The sequence below is a fragment of the Neofelis nebulosa genome, chromosome 6 (assembly GCF_028018385.1).
Source record: "Neofelis nebulosa isolate mNeoNeb1 chromosome 6, mNeoNeb1.pri, whole genome shotgun sequence".
Lineage (NCBI taxonomy): Eukaryota > Metazoa > Chordata > Mammalia > Carnivora > Felidae > Neofelis > Neofelis nebulosa.
The window spans coordinates 135,107,021-135,126,292 of NC_080787.1; the positions used below are offsets into that span (position 1 = coordinate 135,107,021).

Here is a 19,272-nt window from a genome sequence, read left to right on the forward strand (position 1 = left end):
ATCTTTTGAACTTACTTTGACCTTTTAAATCAAAGAAAATAATTACATAAAAAGTGACATTAAAACAAAACCATCCTTCCTCTCCTTTGGTTTATTTAGAAAGAAGTTTACAAGAATTGGTCTTTACTTACACAGCTCAAAACTTGTTTGGAAATCAGATTTAGGTCAAATCCTAACAAAACCCATCACTGAATTAAATTAAATACAATGGATGAGTCACTCATGAGTTGATTTTCTTTAAAGGGATAACTAACATTCCCTTACTTTCTAGGCCTCATGAACCTGTTAGGTAAGACTACTTAGAGGAGTATTTAGGTAATCAAACACATATGAGAGAAATCCTTCCCATGGGAGACTTTGTCCTTTGGCCAGTCTACTAAGAGACTGAGGGCTAGCTGCTTTCTTCTACTGCAATCCTAAACCTCCACCTGCAGGGGACCCAATCCTGTCACCTTCTAACATGGTGTGTCATGCATGAAACAATTTTTAAATGTTTGCATAACTAGTCCTTAGAAAATTTTTACAATTAATAAGTCCTAGATCTTTTTAGGTTGGGATGCAAAATATGAAGAAATCTATTTTGCTTCTAAATGCCAAAAACTGCAAATTGCTAGAGGTTAACAATATGCTATCAATATAGTAATGGAAACTACCATATCGTCAAGGGATATGGAAGTTTTGTTGAAAACCTCATTATCTGTGAAGTTACTAAGATCCTAATATCCACTGTCAATAACAGCAACTACACTGATGGGATATGTAGCACAGGCTCAAAGACTAAAAAAAGATTACCAGACTATCAACATTTAATATCTCTAAATTACAGAGTTGAAAGGATTCCTACAAATATTTTTGTAGGATTTAATCCAGTATGTCTACGTCTACTCTTTTTGTTTATCCTAGAAATCGAATATGTTCACATGACTCTGCAACCACTAAACAAGAATGGATGATGACAAGGCTAAAGGTTAATGTTAATGAACTGTAAGTTGCACTGCAATTTACTTTGAACAGAAGAAACACAAGTGAAATACTAGTAATAACACTAGTAAAACTTAAACACTAGTAAGTCCTAGTTTTTTTTTAAAAAAATGTCCAACAACCATGGCACCCAATGTATTTTGTCATATAGCTATATGATTGACACAACATACATCACTTAATTTAACCATTAATAACAAATTACCATTACTCTTAATTTTGGATTACACGTGTGTATATACTCAAACATACCGACTCCAATAGTACATCATTCAGGAGAATAGCTGGCACGTCCCAGGCTCTTCTCTAAGTTCTCAGACTTACAGTGCATCAGAATCACCTGAAGGCTTCTGTTAAAGCAGACTGCTGTTTCCTTCATAGAGTTTCTGATTAAGTCTACAGAGAGACCCAAGAATCTGCATTTCTAACAAATTCCCAGATGATCCTAGGAACCCCTACTGTTAAGTGATCTGTGAGTCTCAAAAGGCAATTACAGAGACAGAAAGAGAATGAGAAAAACAGAGACATGCAGTTCTAGGGAAGGAGGCAGCAGATAAAATTTAATACAGGTATTTCCTTCCATCCTGACACCTGCCCTTTATCTTGGTCAGAAAAAACTAAGAAATCAACAAAGACTCTCAAATGACAACTGACACACAAACCTTTTCACGCTTAAACACCCAGATAGATTGTTCCCATTACAAGTTTTAGAAAAACAATATAGCCAGAAACTCTTCAGCCTTTCAATACGCCTAGATGAGACTAATTTCAAGAAGACACTGAAAAGGCACAGAAAGTCAATGAGTTTTCCATATCAAAAAAAAAAAAAAAAAAAAAAAAAAAAATGCCCACCAGTACAACAAGGGTGAGCAATGATAATCAACAAACTTTTACAACATGCAGAAAATGTACACTTATTAGAAACACTGTGTTTGGAATTTCTCAAACAAGTATTAAAAGTTTATTTCAAATAAAGTTTTTCTTTTTAAGTTACTGAGCCACATAAAGGGAAAATATTAATTTTATTAGAATTTGAACAAATGCTGCACAAAGAAAACATTTTAACAAAATCATATGGTGGCATAACAAACAAAAAAGAAAACAGCCAAAGATGTGTAAAAGAAATATAAGGTGGAAAACTGTTAAATATCTCATGATCCAGTGTGGAAACAAAAAGTCTAAACTTAAAAACCAAACAAGCACAACCATAAAACAAAAAGTTAATGTTTGTGCTATCCTAACCAGACACATTCTTCAGCAAAACTTTAAAAGGCAGAGTTATATTTGACAGTATTTGGTATCTTATTTGTGACTTTTTCACAGAAATAGTATAGAATTCAATCTCACAGTTGAAGTTTCAACATGGAGAAATAATTATTCTATTAATTAAAATGACAGGTGAGGCAAAACAACTGATTAGCCTTCAATGCTATATTTCCAACTGTAATAAGGATGTGATCCAACCAAAAGAAGTCTTAAGTAGTTGAGAGTTTTTTTGCTACTGCCCAAGGAACACCTCTGCCCAGTCTGATTGCCATATATGGTAATCAAGACCCTAATAACAATAGAGCATTCTCAGGGACAAATGTAAGAAAACATAAGAGAAGTTTGATGTTTTATAGCAAAGTAACTTGTCACCATTTCAGACTACTAAATGCCAGGAGTTACTTAAAACAAATTATTTAAGTATATGTCCCCATCTTTGCAATTTATTTCTAAATACTGACACCGTATATTCATTTTTTTAAACTGATTAATTAACATCAGGTTAATTATGGTGTATGTCAATTTGAAAACTATAATAAAGTACCTCAACAATAAGACTTTGAGTATTTTTCTGTTATACCTTGATCTTTACACAAAGATGCAATTCTTACTATTTTGGTAGAGAAGTCTATGGGAAATAAACTTGGAAATGTTTTAAAGAGATTGTCAACCAAGACAGGTTTCTCCATTTCATGATTGTCATCTTACAAAGACACCAAATTTCACATTGTTAAACGTCTTAAAACAATATAGTTGTGATTTATAAAAAGGCAAAATTTTAAATGCTTAGGAAAGAAAGTTAAGCCCTTTGCATTCTGAAGATTTGAAATTTATTCACACAATGTGCCCAACCCAAACTTTAAATGAGGTATATTTTCTTCTCTCCAAATATCAGAAACCTAGCAAATGCAGAATATGATGAACAGTTTCAAATTAAAATAAATTCACAGGCTTTTTGTTTTCACTTTAACCTGTGATAAAACACACTGCCATGAGTCTTCGGATGCGGTGTCTAACAAAAACGAAAAGTTGCATATGGTCATTCTCTGTATGAGAGCTGCAAATATATAAGGTGAAAATATTTTTGTGAGTCTTTTTAAAACATGATAAATGCATTACCAAACATCTGTCATGATTTTAAATATTACCTAAATATATATTAAAGATCATCTGTGTATCAACAATTGTATAAGGGGAGCACTAGAAAATAAAAATCTTATAATGATCTTATGGCAGTCCTTACGCAATTGAATGTTTTTATCTGAAAAACAAATGCTGAAAAAATTTGATTCAAAGTTTTGCTTTTCGAATGCATGGGTTATAACCCACAGAAAACATGAGGAATAAATTGTTTGGTCAGGATCTTGTTAGTTTAAGAAGCAAAAAATTTAAAAACCAAAATATGCACACCATTAAAAATACTAGTTCTGAAAATTATGTAGCTAAAAATTAAATCACCCTGTCCAGCAAGTTCCAAAAATTTCACACATTTCAAACATTAAGGCAACTTTTTTCCAACTAAACAGGACTTTATAAAAATATATGTCACTTCAAAACATTATATACATAGTGGCAATAAATTTAGCTAGTTGTAATCTTTAATACAATAAAGTGTCACATATGACAAACAAATTATACTAGGTGCTTGCATGTATGTGCAAGTGGAGTTACAGTCTCTAAAGTACAGGTTTCAAAACTGAGCGAAGTGAACGTCCTTCTTTAGTGAGTTCTCGTGTCACACACATACACGGCAGTGGGATTGCTTCCTCCCGTTTCTCTACAACATTGTAACTGCATTTCTTCAAGTGGTCAGCCATGCTTAGGATGTCAGCAAATTTCCATTCATTTACAGAACAAAATGCAGTACTGAATCGCCATACCTAAAAGAAAATTCTACTTCAGATTTAAACAAGTCAATTTACAAGAATCAAAATACACTTCTTGGTCCAACTGCAGACATTTGTACTGTTAGAGAAATAGCCAATATAATGTTTCAAGCAGTTAGCTACAAAACTGTAAATGAGTAAATCCATTTGGAGGCAAATCTGTTTATCAAATACCTGTAAATCACTTCTATGACATCATGATCTCAATAAATGCAGTAACCAAAAATAATAAAAAACTCAACATTAAAAACTACATCCAACTAGATTTATTAAGCAATTTTTAAAAAATCATAACCTTGTTAATTCAGAGCTACTTCCTAAAATAATATATTGTACATTCTTTCATCCTATCCAATTGGCCACAGAGAACTATTCAGAGTCTGGAGATGCTGACAACACACATTATTATTTTTTTCCCCAAGTTTTTCTCCCATTCTTATTACACTATATGAAGTATGCCAAAAAATACACTATTTAGAAGTACCCAAGGTACTTCGTAATATTCATGAATACAGGTACTTCAATTTATTCAAAATGTTTCTAAAAAATTTATATAAAAAAGCTTTTGTAAAATGAGTCAAGTTTTATTCCAGATCATTGTAAAATGCATTTCTAGGCAAAATATCCACTTGCTATCCCTATTCATGTGTCGATTGGCAAAAATATGGGCTACTTCCCCTTTTGCTCACTCAACAGCTCCAAGCCCTGAACAATGTTACCTTATTGGTCCAGCAATGACAGTTGTAACCCCTTCTCATCTTTACGGTTCTAAATATAAAGCTACCTGAACATAGGTGACAAGCAAGAATGGAGGACAGACTCAGGTAACAAGCATGAATGGGACAGATCAGGCCTAGGCATTCTAGCTAAGCTCATCAACAGGCACATGTGAAAGAACACTGAATACAATATAAACAGCAGATAACTCTAGAAAGTAGCAGATTTCAGAAAAGACCTCAGCACTCACTCATTAGAGCTTCTCAGGTAAGGAGGGCAATGTCTTCCAGGGTGGCCAGATGCCTTCAAATTCTGTGGGAACACTTAGTTGTCAGCTGGCAATAGAGGTCACCGCTGTTCAGCACAGAGGGTACTTACTCCCTGTATCCCTTGGGGTTATACCAACCATTCCTCCTGCATGGAGTTATTTCCTACGAGTCTGAGAGAGCAGCTACCAACAGACATTACAAATGTCATCAGCATCCCTTACAATCCCCTATAGCTATGAAACTAGAGGAAGAATTAGGAGTTTTGTTAAACTTCAGCAGAACAAATTCGTTTAAGATTCAATGGTGGCACACAGCCTCCCTACGTCCACACAATTAATTAAGAGTCTGGTGAAACAAACTCAGGAAAAACTGGATGATTCCCACCTCCTGGTGACAAGGTTTCTTAGTCATGGGCCAATTGTTCTTTCAAAGTATTCCTCAAGTACATTAGTGCCTGCTATATGGCGGTGCTGTGCTAGGCAGTAGATATTTTAGTTCCCAGAGTCTCACTTCTCAAGGAACTTACAGTCTAATGAAAAAAACCTGACAATTCATCAGTGAATTACAAAAAAGCAGAGTGCTGTAGTAGGGGAACATAACCAGGCGCCACGCGAACACAGAGCAGCGCACCTCCCTGAAGGCTTCAGTGTGGGGTGGGGATTCCAGAAGGCTTTCCTGAGGAAGTAAGATCTGTAGAGTAAGCAGGAAATATAGTGAGAAGATGAAGAACGCAAGCTCCAGAGACAGGTTCCCTAGGTCTGAATCCATCAATTCGTTGGACAAGTTACTTAACTTCTCTAAACTTCAGTTTCTTCATCCATAAAATAGGGACAGTGGATTAAATAAATTAACAGAAGTAAAATGCTTATTAGCATACTGTCAGGCATATTGCAAATGTTCAAATGTAGGTATTGTGTTAGGGACAACATACTCGAAGGCTGTAAGTCAAGGCAAGAAAGAAAACATCAGGAAACTGTTAAGTAAATCAACATAGGTGGAATATAAGAACAAGAGGAAACTGAAGATGTAAGATTTATGATATGAATCTTACAATTTGAGATTATAAAAAAGTCTTAAATGTTTCATTAAAGAATCTTTCTCTATCCTGGAATAAACAAACATGGAAGTTTTTTGTTTTTTAAGTTTTTTCTCAATGTTGATTTATTTTTGAGAGACACAGAAAGACAGAACATGAGCAGGGGAGGGGCAGAGAGAGAGGGGGACACAGAATCCGAAGCAGGCTCCAGGCTCTGGACATTCAGCACAGAGCCTGACGCAGGGCTTGACTCACGAATGGTGAGTTCATGACCTGAGCCAAAGTCAGACACTCAACTGACTGAGCCACCCAGGTGCCCCAAATATCTTGTTTTTTGAAGAAAAAATTTTTTAAATGTTTATTCATTTTTGAGAGACAGACTGTGAGCGGGGGAGGGGCAGAGAGACAGATCAAGTCATGATCTCACTGTGAGTTTGAGCCCCACGTCGGGCTCTGTGCTGACAGCTCAGAGCCTGGAGCCTGCTTCGGGTCCTGTGTCTCCCTCTCAACCTGCCCTCCCGCCCTGCTCATGCTGTCTCTCTTTCTCTCTCAAAAATTAATAAACATTTGAAAAAATATATATATTTCTAAGGTGCCTGGGTGGCTCAGCCGATTGAGCGTCTGACTTCAGCTCAGGTCATGATCTCGCCATTTGTGAGTTTGATCCCCACGCTGGACTTGCTCCTGTCAACCTGTCAGCTCAGAGCCCAATTTGGATCTTCTTTCCACCCCCCTCTGCCCTTCCCCCCCACCTCTCTCTCTCTCTCTCTCTCAAACAATGAAACATTAAAAAATATACTTAAAACAAGAAAATATTTCTCACTCTAGTCCTTATGGAGAGAATATGCTGGAGAAGGACCCAATTAGGAACAGAAACCCAGTTAGGCTACTGCGGTAAGCAAGAGAGAGCCGAAGGGGACAGAGCTAAGGAAATGGCAGTGGAAACAATAAAACAAACCGGAGTGGTATGAAGAAGGGAGACTCAGGAAGACTTTGTGATTACGTACACATGGAAATAAAGGGGGGGAAAAGAAGTCAACCCTACCTCCCAAACTCCTAGTTTAGGCAATCTGATAGATGATAAGGCCACCTGCTGAGATTAGGGGGGATAGAGATGTAGATGTAGAGTAGGTTGGACATGCTGAGTTTGATGGCCCTGTGAGACAGTCAAGTGGAAATGTCCAGGAGATGCTTGTACAGTCTAGAGTTCAGGAGAAAGCAGCCAGGATACAGATGTGTGAGTACTCTGCGTAAATGATGGCAATTTAAACTCCAAGAGTAGATGAGATTTTCTGCAGGAACAGAATTCCCAGAAAGTATGTTACCTCATAGGTCAATACTAATGAGCAAGGACAAAAAGAAACCACACTCAGAGTATCCCATCCCGAATGGGAGAAAGACACCACGTCACCTGTATGTGTATGCAGGTACACAGCAAGAATGAAACCTTCTGCCACTAGAATTCCCATTTGGGAAAGAAATAATAAAATAGTGTATTCATTTGTTGGTCAAAGCTTCACGAGAGCACAAAAGATGTAGAATTCTATTCTGAAAAACTGGAGCAAATGAATAAAAGTCAGAGAAAACCTAAGGGTGGTAAGAACAAAGTAGCTAGAGATTTGAAACCTGTGCAACCAAGGTGAAGATTCTTCCACTTTATAAAATGCAAAATGTCACATTATAAATGTTCTAAAATGAAAATCTGCAATAAAAGATACTTGTAATGCCTTCTAGTTTCTCTTAGATGGTACCTCAGAAAGTGGGCAAAAGTAGGGGCCCCAGGGTGGCTCAGTCGGTACAGCATGCGACTCTTGATCTCAACATTGTGAGTTTGAGCCCCATGATGGGCATAAAAATTACTTTAAAAAAATAATTAAAAAATTATAAAGATAAAAAGAAGGTGGACGAAAGTAGCCTTTTCACAAGAGAAAATGGTGGAGCCAGGATTCGTTCCCAGGTCGGCCTCAATCCCCAGCACAAGTCTCCAATATGCAACACTCTCTTGTACAGTCCTACATCCAGAGCCCCCACCCCTAGCATCAAGTCCAACTTCAACCTAACACATTTCCACATCTATCCATTTATGCTCTCTATCCCCCCAAATACTCCACTGATCACTTACTAATAGAAGCACTTGTAACTTTTTTCATCTCTCCCTATTTAAGTTCTACCTGAAATAACCAAATTCTAAGAAAGAAATTGCTACGAATGGAGAGAAACTGCCAATTGTAAGCAGTGAAAAACCTTGTCCTCGCTTCCTTCATCGTCCTATAGTGAAAATGTTTCAGACGGAACTCAAAATAGAAGGTGGTTAACATGGATTCAAAAGGAGTTGTTACAGAAGAATTGAATAAGGACAGAACTGCTCAACTAAAAAACCACAAGTGGCCTCTTACACATCAGAATGCCAAATTAGAACCCAATACTAGGATGTCTGCAGTAAATATGTGATTATGACAAACAATTCTAGCCTAGTTTTCTATTAACTATCATTATGTTTAAAAAGTCTGTCAGATTGAAGAATGGTCAATTTTTCAACAAGATCTTAATTTTATTAATTCTGCAACATTAAGTGTCTACCATATGTCAATTAAGGAGATGATACAGTTGAGATCAAACTAACCTTTTCTTTTATTTGCCATGATGAATTTCCTTCTGGATACTTCTTTTTCCCCCACTGCAGTATGACCATTCCACGCGACTGAAGCAGGCTGCCACATACATCCCTCATTAACTTGGATACACATGACAGCTGGCATAAACTGAAGCCATCAAGAAAGCCTGCAATATGTTGTAGGACCTCAAAAGGAAGACTACTTAGATGGTCACTATGTAATCCCAACACACAGTTTCTAGCAGGTTCCACTAATACGGTAGATACACAAGGCTGAACTCCAAATGACCTCAAATGGCGGTCATGTATAATCTTTGCTCCTTGGGTTGATGGACAAAATCTACGCTGAGAGTAGGTACAACCATAATATGCTAAAGGACACCTCTGTTCCATCCAGCCATTGAGTCCAGCATGAATGTCACCATGCACATTCTTAAAATGGGAAGAAAATTCTTTTCTTCTAAATAACTGTCCACAAACAAATGTAAACATTGAACGCTGCTTGGGTTGATACCTAGCAACACATTCCAATACTAAATCCAGCCCAAGTGTCTGAAAAGGACTTGGATTTGAAAGCTGTGGATTGGCATGATCACAAGCAGAAGCTGAAGCTATCTCCCCAACCATTGTATTTGTAGCTAATATTGCAGATGGAAGTGAAAAAGTCTGAGTCCCAAAATCAATGTGATATACATCAACCATGCGACTATCAGATATACCCCTCCCACCTGGAGAATCTCCTAGACAAAACAGTAATGCTGCTGTGATTAGATCTATTCCTTGGAGGCCCATTGGATCTTCTGCAACTTCCAAATCTGATGTATCTACTGCTTTATCTTCTTTTGGTTTGGACCAACATGAATTAGAAAGAAATTTGAATGAAGGAGGATGACTGAAAGATAAGACATCCACATTCCTCAAGTCCCCTAAGTCTACTTTTCTCCAACACAATTCTCCTTCATCCTCACCATCTGGCATGAGGATGTGCTGAACTGTGCCATTAGGCAAAGCATTAAGTTGTGCTGCTACTGAAAGTGAACTGGAAGGATCTGAAGTGCCATCTGATGCTATACATTCTCCATTTGTTAAGTTACTTTGTTTTGAATCACCATGTAATTTCTGACTTTGGTCTATGGCCTGTGTACATATATTTTCCAAAGAAAAGCCATTACAAAGAGCAGAAGTGCCATAAGAACTGGTGTTCGAGTCATACAATAAATCACTTGAGCCATTTTGTTCAGGCTGGAAATTCAGACTTGTGTCATTATGATCAATTCCACCTACTGCTCCTATCTCCTCCTCATAAAGATGGTCCTGGTCTTTCAAGTGTCTATTCTGCAAGCTTTCTCTGGCATTTTGCTCTTCATTCACTTCATTTGCGGAAGCACAAAGACTTGTACTTAACATGCCAATGTCTCTTGTGGCGGTATTCAGGATATCTAAGGCAGCAGCCAAACTTCTGGTTGTTTCTACAGTAGCTTGATAAAGGGCACCATAAGATTCTTCATCAACAGATACCAAACCATTAGTATGTGGTATTTCCGGGACACTTGATTTAACTGAGATTTGTTCTCTAGGTTCTGCCACTTTATCAGTTGCTTTTGACATCATGGTGGCTACTTTGAGAGACTCTAAGAGCATCCTTTGGTCTTGAAGGGCCAAGGCCATATCTAATTGTGCCACTTCATCGACATCTCTGCTTAGATTTTCATACGATTTCCGATCTGCGTAACTAACTGGCCATCGGTTCCACTCCATAGTACAGCACACCACACTTGCAGGACACATTTCCAGATGTTCAGCAACTTTATTTCGAGCCATTGTAAACGGACATCCGAAATCACTATTTAAGCAAGGCACTCGTTCAAATGGACATAAAAGTCGATGCTCATCAGCTTTACAAGAATGGAAAACTGCTCCACAAACCAGTGGACAACCAATCAAGTCACAGGAGATCCCAGGCTCCAGTCTGATCATACACCGTCTACTGACACAAGTCACACAGTGTGAATGCTGCAGCTCCTCCTCCATAATGGCCAGTCCAGCTCTACTTGTTGAGATGGAAAAAAGATAATTAGTTAGGCAAAAAGTGGTCGATTTTTAAAAACTGTTGAATAATATAAATCAAGTCATAAAGGTGTACGGACTTACTGCAGGATGAAATACATAAAATAAACATATTTAACAAGTTTACTTTACATACAATCAGTCCGTCTTGAAACAACTTAAGCACTTCAAAGAACCGCAGTTCATTTTCATATATCATGTAACAATATACCTAAAGAGGTCAAGTGGTTCAAAATATAATACTTGAATTCTAATATACTGTGTAGTATATAAATTGATGCCAAAAACAAATTAATGCATATCTAACTTATAAATTCCAAGAATGTTTTAGCTTTTATTTTTTTAAGACTGATTCTGAAGCACCCAGACTGCAGAAATCTCATCATTTCTTAAAAGGGAATGATCTAAATTTCATGAATATACTTAACTAAAAGTATTAGAAGCTTTTGTTTGATTCCCTCTAAATACATGAATTCATTAGGATTTCGTCTATTGATCACTCCTTCTACACAGTGATCATCATAGTGAGCCTTAATTAGAACACAGAGGGAATTTACCCACAAAACCTAAGTTCCAGTTCAGTTGGTGGTTATGGGCAAATCACTTACTTCTGAGGGTCACAGTTTCCATTCATTCATCAAACATCTATTTATTGTTTAACTAGTATGCACCAGGCACTGTGTTTGGTGTGGCAATATAAAGATTATTAGTAAGACATGGTGCCTCCTCTCAATGAACTACAGCAGGTCAGAGACACAACAGTAAAAATCATGTCACATATTATGTGATCAATTTGACAGAAGTAGAATGGTAACACGGAGAACGTAATTATCAGCATGGTAATCAGGGGCTAGAGAATTCACAGTAGTCTTGAAAGACGGGAAATCTTAAGCATAGGAGGGGAGACTTGGAAAGGTAGGGAAGTATTCAATGTTGAAGTAATGACATATGTAAATACAGAAAAGTAAGAATTGGCAAAACATATTCAGGGAACTTCAAGTTTCCTAGTGTTGCTGGATCATAAGGTGAAACACTACATAGCTGTGGGAGATGAGGCAGGATACTAGAAATAAAGCAAATCATTAAGACTGCGCTATATGCTACTCTCAGGAGGTCAGACTTTAAGTAATAGGAAGTCACTGAGGATTTGAGCAAAGAAATAGTATCTATAAAATATTAGGAAGGGTTTACAGATACCTAATGGTCTTTCCTGCCTTTATCATGAAAAATTTTATACAAAAATAAGAGAAAACATCAGCAAAATATACTGATGTAATTACTGACACTATGCACTGTATTTTTTTTCTCTTATCTTCAACATCTTTACTGACTTGTTCCTATGAGCAGTAAAAACCTAAAAAACTATTTCATCTTTAAAAACCTAAATAATAAAACAATATCCTCCTTCTACTACTATTCTTTTTTCCTAGTCAAGCTTTCAGAAGGGAAGAAAACAAAAACAAACCTTCAACTCTCCCATGTACTCTTCTGCCCTCTAATCAGTCTTTATTTTTACCACCAGTCATTAAAATGGCTCTGAGATCCTCAATGCTAAATCCAAAGGGCATTTTTTCCAGACCTCACCTTCCTTGGCCATTTCCTTTATTATGCTGACTATTCCCTCCCTTTTGACATATTTATCTTTCCTTTAGTTTTCAAGATGTCACATTTCCCTGATTTCGCACGCCCCCCCCCCCCGCCCCCATCTCTTTGATTATTCTTTAATCTTTTCTTCTACAATATTTCTCTTCTTCAGGGAGCATGTCATTTCTTGCTCATTCTATACATTCCCCTCGGGTGCTCTCAACTTCTCAAAAGCTTCGATTACCACCCATATGCTGAAAACTGATCTATACCACTTGCCCGGACCCCTCTTCCAAACTTTAGATCTGTACAGCCGATTTCTTATTATACATCTCTACATCTACATGCACAAGCAACTCATCTCAACGTTTCCCAAATTAAATTACATTGTAATAGATAATAATTTTCTGGGTAAGAAGTCGATTCTTAGCCTATTTTCTTCACTTCAGGGCATAAAAGATTACTAGCTCTCTGACATGTTTTTCCATAAATTCTACCTGGGTTCCAGGTAGCTAATGTAAACTAACTACTCCCAAATTTGCTTTTTATTTTTCTCCAGTCCAGGGTTGATTTTTGCCAAACAATAACAAAAGTCTACCTAATACTGACAGAGCTCTTGATTAAGTGGAAAAATTTCTGAGTTGGTATTGTGGCACTTACTGATTGATGCCTGGAGGGTAAAAACCAAAGCACACATTTAACAAGAAAACCGTATCTTTAAATTGTGTTTAAAAATTACAAATTATGAGTTAAATACTTCTGAATGTTTATCCCCATAAATTTTACAGGTCAAGACAGAACCTGTATGTTAAACACACACATGCTCACAGAGTCATAATAGAAGAAATGACAAGACTAATGATGACAAACGTTTGTAAATTGAGCAGAGGTTCAAAGAGAAATGTTAGTAAGAATTAAGACAAATTTTACTGAGTGATTAGACTGTGAAAACAGCTGTAGCTTTCTTATTTTGCAATAAGACTGAGTTCTTCTCACGTGCTGAGGGGTTATAAGCTTGACTGTTACTAAGAGAGAACCTAAAAATACACGCAGTTCTGAAGAAATGACCACTGGTCTCACAACTTGTAGAAACACTTTATGTTATGTGCACATCACATGACCACACAGGCAGAACACATCTCAAAAACATCACTTAATTCTAAAATAGCAACTGCTACAAACAACTAAGTTAAATGCAAAATAGCGACAACTTTGAAAGGAAGATGTAGAAGGGCTCTCAAGCTTCACAAGAGTTTGTTCCACACTACTCCCCTCGGAATAAGAAAAATGTTTTTAAAAAAAATAAAAAGAAATAAAAGCATCCACAGCAATGAGTCTACAATATTTATTTACTGAAGTAGACTTCGAAGGAAAAAAAAATACTAATTATGTACCAATTTCATCCCTGATGTATATCATTTCATGTAATGTCCCTTAATACTCACAACAACCCAGAGGAAACTGAGGCTCAAAAAGGTTTAAGTGACTTGCCCAAGGTCATCCACCTAGTAAGTGGCAGAGCTAGGATTTACGTCTGTATCTGATCAATGCACACGGACAACAACAGATATGTTTACTCATAAAAGCTTAAGAAAATAGGCAGTACACTTCAGTAACTGGTGATCCAATTTTAAGATGTTATTTGAGGAATGGAGATTACACAACTTTGCTTGTAGTTTATTCCAACACTTAGTCACCCCTGTGGTCAAGAAAGTCTTTTTGGTCCTTTGTAATTACAATAGCACATAACTTCACTTTGAAAGTGTTTAAAACTACTTTTAAAATAACCTACATTTGTAATACTCAGTATAAACTTATGGAACAAGAATACAAATTTAACAATTCTCAAAACAGCCATATAAAGTAGGAATCAAGTTTAATTCCATTTTACAAGTGAATATATTCAAAAATAAGTTAAGAAAATGCACTAGATAATACCCAAAGTGTATTCTGGGGATAGAATCCTCAGCTTAAAAATTTTAAACTTCCAGATCCATTCCTTTTCTAATCAAGATCATCACCAAATTAAATATACCTCCATAAAGTATTTTATAATTGGTCATAAATCCTGTGAAATGGGTTTAAAGCATCCGTCCCTGACTTATCAGTTGAACAGTGACACAGCAGACTCAGTAGAAAACAAGTTGCTAAAACTGAGCCTTCAAATTAAAGATAAGCTTAATTGAAAACTCAGTATTAAGTTTTCTTAAACTCTCTTTAAAAAGAATCTTAACATTCCATAAAACATCTCTTTTAATTTACACTTAAAATTGAATGACTGGGAAAAGTCTCATTAGACTACAAAATATTTGTAAATGATTAAATGCTTTACAATAGTGTCAATTTTCTCCAACAGAAATTCTTGGCCAACTCATACTCTCTGACTGACAAGCAATCCATAAAAATAGTTTTTAAGACATGCCATTTTCTCGTACAGTGAAATGAGGCCTTGTCATTTAAGGCTATTTCCAGACATAAAAATAACTGCCCTCAAAAACCCATTTCTTTATTTTTCCAAATTCATCAAAGTAAGCAAGGAGATAAATAAATACAACATTGCAAGTTGGCATGACGTTACAACACTAAGTCAAGTCGCCCAAAGCACTCAACGCAGCTTGTTGCTACCTATGTCTCTGGGGGCAAGACCCATGCACACACGCACACCTCCCCTCCAACTCCTGCCTCGAATCTTAAGTCGCAGCTTAAATGTTACTTTCCACACACCAAAGACAAGGTATGGATCTCACATTATGCTGTGGGCTCAGTACACTCTGCATTCTTCCTTGGTAATACCAGTCGCAATTCTTTAAGTAAATCGTTATCCTTTAATAACTACCTACACAGGAAAACTTCAAGCTTCATGAAGGAGACAGAACCATCTCTGTCTCATCCATTCTTGTGTTCCCTTATTCCAGACTGCCTAATTGGAGCTTCACTTATTTTAGAAACATGAATAAATGAAAGAATTATACTACAAGAAAGAGCCAAATGGATTCCAAAACAAAATGAGATTCCTGATGTCATGGGAGTCTACATACTTCACAAAAAAATACAACCTTACAGACCTAGTATTAGACAATCAGACTGAGCCAAAATTACCTCACTGTGCCAGCTATAAAAAGTCAGTAATGCTCAAACATTTACTGAGGACCTAAGTTATATGTTCCAAGCATTATATACAGAGTAAACTGACTACGAAAAAAGCAAATCAAAGGGAAAAGTCAAAGGGAAAAGGAAGTCAAAGAAAGTTGATTTCAACCTCTCATTATTTTAAAATCTTAAAAAATAATAGTCATAAAAGGTACAGGCGTAAATGTTTGCCTGTATATTGTCCCACTATTTTAACTCCCTAATCGACTCTGTGCCGTTTCAAAAAGAAAAGCAGAGAGAGGTGGAGGTGTGTGCACACGTGCACGTGCCTGAGTAGGTATATGGTTAAGAAGCTCCAAAAAGGAAGTGGCATCAGCCTACTGCTTAATGTTACAGCTACTACGGTACTAGATGAAACAGAATTCCACTTAATAAAATGTTGTTTCAATGTAAGGCTGAAAAGGAACAATAGACAGACACGTTCAATTAGTTAACACAAGCAAGTCTACAACTGAAATCTGACATTTAGCAATCAGTTATTAGCGGCTCCAAGCAAGTCTCATGCTACAGTTGGAGGCACTGGTCATAGTAATACAATTAACTGTACAATATTAAATAGAAACACCTGCTGGGTGATTTGCAGATCAAGAGCAATCAGTATTAAAGACCATAATAAATCTATAACCTCAGTTGGACATCTTATTTCACTGGTTTAAAAAGGAGCGGGAGGGGGGAGTGGCAGTGACTAGGCAAGATTGAAAATCCACTATCATTAAACTTCCAACTCAAAGCACATGCCCTCCTGATGAGTCCAAAATGGCTAAATGGGTTACACTGTATACATTCTTTGTATTCGATTTTGGTTCTGCCTTTTTATTTATAGAATCATGACCTAATTATACGGAATTTCTTTTCAAATTTTTAACTATTTCCCTTTTGATATAATCAAAACATATATCTTCTAGTCTAAATATGGTCATGAGTAGTTTATTCCAAAGTGAAGTTCTAACTGCTTGCAATGTTCTCCACTAAATAAGCAAATGAAACTATTACAGACTTAAATTAAAATAATAGTAACAAATACTTAATACTCAGACCAGACCTATTTGAGCAGATATTCAGATAAAAATAATCCACCCAAATGGTGGTACTCAGCTTACTGAAATGAGCATCATGGCAGAGGGGAATGGGCTTCCAAGGAATCTCAGCTTTGTGACCTTGAGGCTATTACTCTATTGTTAAAACAACCTGGAACTCTATAAAGGTTAGTTATAATTATATGCGCCCAACAGGATACAATGTATTCCTCAGAAAAAGATGTACTTCACTTTACACAACAGCCACATTTACATACACAAAGCTTAATGTAAAATAATGTTTTATATCAAGTCATTTATAATTATAAAGCTTACCAAAAGCAACCGTATGAGGAAACAACCTATATTAACATTATCCACACACACACAAGACCTATCCTTTTTATAAAAGATTTCTGGACTGGGTTTTAATTGGGGTATGTCTGTAATTATCTAACTGCCTACAGCATAAAAACCATTAGTCTAATGGTTCACATAGTTCTCACAAAGTTCAATCAAACTGAACATAGTTCATAGTTCATCTCGCATAGTTCATCAAACTGAAATTGAAATTAAATATTTTATATAGCTTTTTCATTGAAGACTTTGTCAAAGAATTCTACAAATACAATGTCCTTTAAATGAAACAGGCATAGGAACTCGGTTAAAAGATGTATCCAAAATCATACAAAATAGCACAGGGCTTACCCCACTGAAAGTCACATTTCTGTAATATACTCGATCAAAGAGTAAACACGAATATGTGGTGACCTTAAAGTACCCCTCTAACTATATACATTATCTCAAAGTATTACCACTCTTTCATAGGTATTGTATTAGGATACTTTGTATTTTTTAAAAGTCTCCAATGGTAGATAGGGAGAAATACTGGGTTGAAATTAAACACCTAGCACACTTGGAATGCATAAAAGTTTGCCTATACCAGAAACTTCAGTTCTCTGGTAACACTCACAGAACTCCACCCGCTAACAAGTCCAGAGCCACAAAAAAAGCTTATGTCACTGCATTAAAGTACTAGGTGAAAACAAGTTGGCAATGTAAAAGTTGCCAAAACACCATGTTATCCTCAATTAGGCTTCTGGAGTAAGAAACAGTGACTAAGCATAAAGAACAGTGATTCAGCGAAAACTGCATACTGAAAAATTAAACCCTTAGAAAAATCCTAAACATACATTTTAAGCTATTCTTTTCCCTTTGCTGCGTCGAAAACTGGAGTGCTACTTTGTAAAACCTTAGCAAATATGAGCAAAGGCAAAAATCTGCTCATGTAACTTAACTAGGTCTCTAAAGGATACAACACAGTATTGAAATGCAGAAAAACAAAATAAAATTAAGTTTAAAAAGTTTGGGAGGTTTGTATTTAAAAAGTTTTAAGTTAATCTACACGGATATCAGAATGCCCATAAATAGCTTCCTCTTGGATCAGAGTCAACAAAGTAATTACGGAATAAAAGGTCAATTCCTTCCCAACCATCTTTTATCTGGGACTTACGACAGAGCTCAGAAAGAAAAACAAGAGAGGGGAACGGAGTGCAAGAACCATGGTAAACAACATACTGTTCTGCCCGTCTGTCTCTATCTTCCCAAATACACACGTTAAAAACATACTCAAAGGAGGTTACTTTGAATTCAACGTGCACTCCGTGGCCTCCTTCCAAGCACTGTTCCACGGACAGGACACAAATAACTTGGAAACGGTCATGCCCCCCAGATCCAGAAAATCAGGAAGTTTCTCTTTAATAAGGGCTCTCAGAGGCTAAGGCTAAGATCCGCTCACTACCATGAATGGAAAAGTTACCAACTTCACTCATCCCGTGAAGACAGTAAATAATGCCTCCCAATCTTCCTTTAACCCGTCTGTCCCCAAACAACCCAAGTTTCCCAACGGCAAAAGGAAAGAGAAGCCGGGTTTTCAAGGTTCGGAGGGCTTCCCAAGTTCACCCCCCGCTTCACCCCTCCCTCCCCGGCACAGGGACGGACACGCCAGCCAGGTGACACGGGGGTCGCGGCTCGCGCGTGGGTCGCCATTGCTGACCGCCTGCCTCCCCCGCGGGCCGGGCAAGACGACCTGCGCGGACGCCCACGCCGCGGACGCCCTGTGGGCGCGCCAGGCCAGGCCGGCCGGGGACCCGCGGGGCCGGCGCGGGCCGTGTTTACTCCGCCCAGGCCCGGCCCGCCGCCCCCCGAGGCCGCCGCCGCCCCGGCCGCGGGCCTCGCACTGCCCGGCCGCCGCCTCCGTCCTCGGCGCAGCCCGCGCCGCGCCGGCCTCCCCCGCCGGCCTCCCGACACTCACCGCCCCGCGCGGCCGAACCGCGGCCCAGGCCCTGGCTGCCGAGGCCGCCGTGCCCGGCTGCTCCGCGCGGTCCCGGCCGCTCGGCGCCCCACACCCCCCGTGCAGTCCTCCTTCTCCGGGCCTCTCAGCCCCGCCGGGCCGCCGCCTTTTCTCCTCTCCTCCAGCTCCTCCGCCTCCTCCCCTGGCGGCAGCCCTCCTCGCGCGCCCCGCCCCGCTCCGCTCGGCCCCGCCCACCCGACCGGGCCCGGCCTCGGCGGCGGCTGCAGTCCCGACGGAGACGCGCACGCTGAGCCCGGCGGGGACGCGCACGCTGAGTCCGACGGGGACGCGCACACCGCCCACTGATGCTCCGAGCGTAGCAGGGGAGTAGAG

At 38.3% G+C, this 19,272-nt stretch overlaps 2 protein-coding genes across 2 annotated transcripts in view; both read right to left on the reverse strand.

Annotated features, from left to right (window-relative positions):
- EPM2A (EPM2A glucan phosphatase, laforin) overlaps positions 1 to 19,014 on the reverse strand; it is a 167,287-nt gene extending 148,273 nt beyond the window's left edge. The window contains exon 1 of the mRNA XM_058735547.1: positions 18,901 to 19,014. The gene's annotated coding sequence lies outside the window, so the exon portion shown is untranslated. The remainder of the gene's footprint in view (positions 1 to 18,900) is intronic.
- Positions 1,985 to 19,032, reverse strand: FBXO30 (F-box protein 30). Its single transcript, XM_058735545.1, has 3 exons — positions 18,901 to 19,032; positions 8,779 to 10,816; positions 1,985 to 4,127 (listed from the first exon to the last, which is right to left on the reverse strand). The coding sequence occupies exons 2-3, from the start codon at positions 10,798 to 10,800 to the stop codon at positions 3,924 to 3,926; spliced, it is 2,226 nt and encodes a 741-aa protein (XP_058591528.1). The 5' UTR covers positions 10,801 to 10,816; positions 18,901 to 19,032; the 3' UTR covers positions 1,985 to 3,923.
- Positions 19,033 to 19,272: the final 240 nt, after the last annotated feature.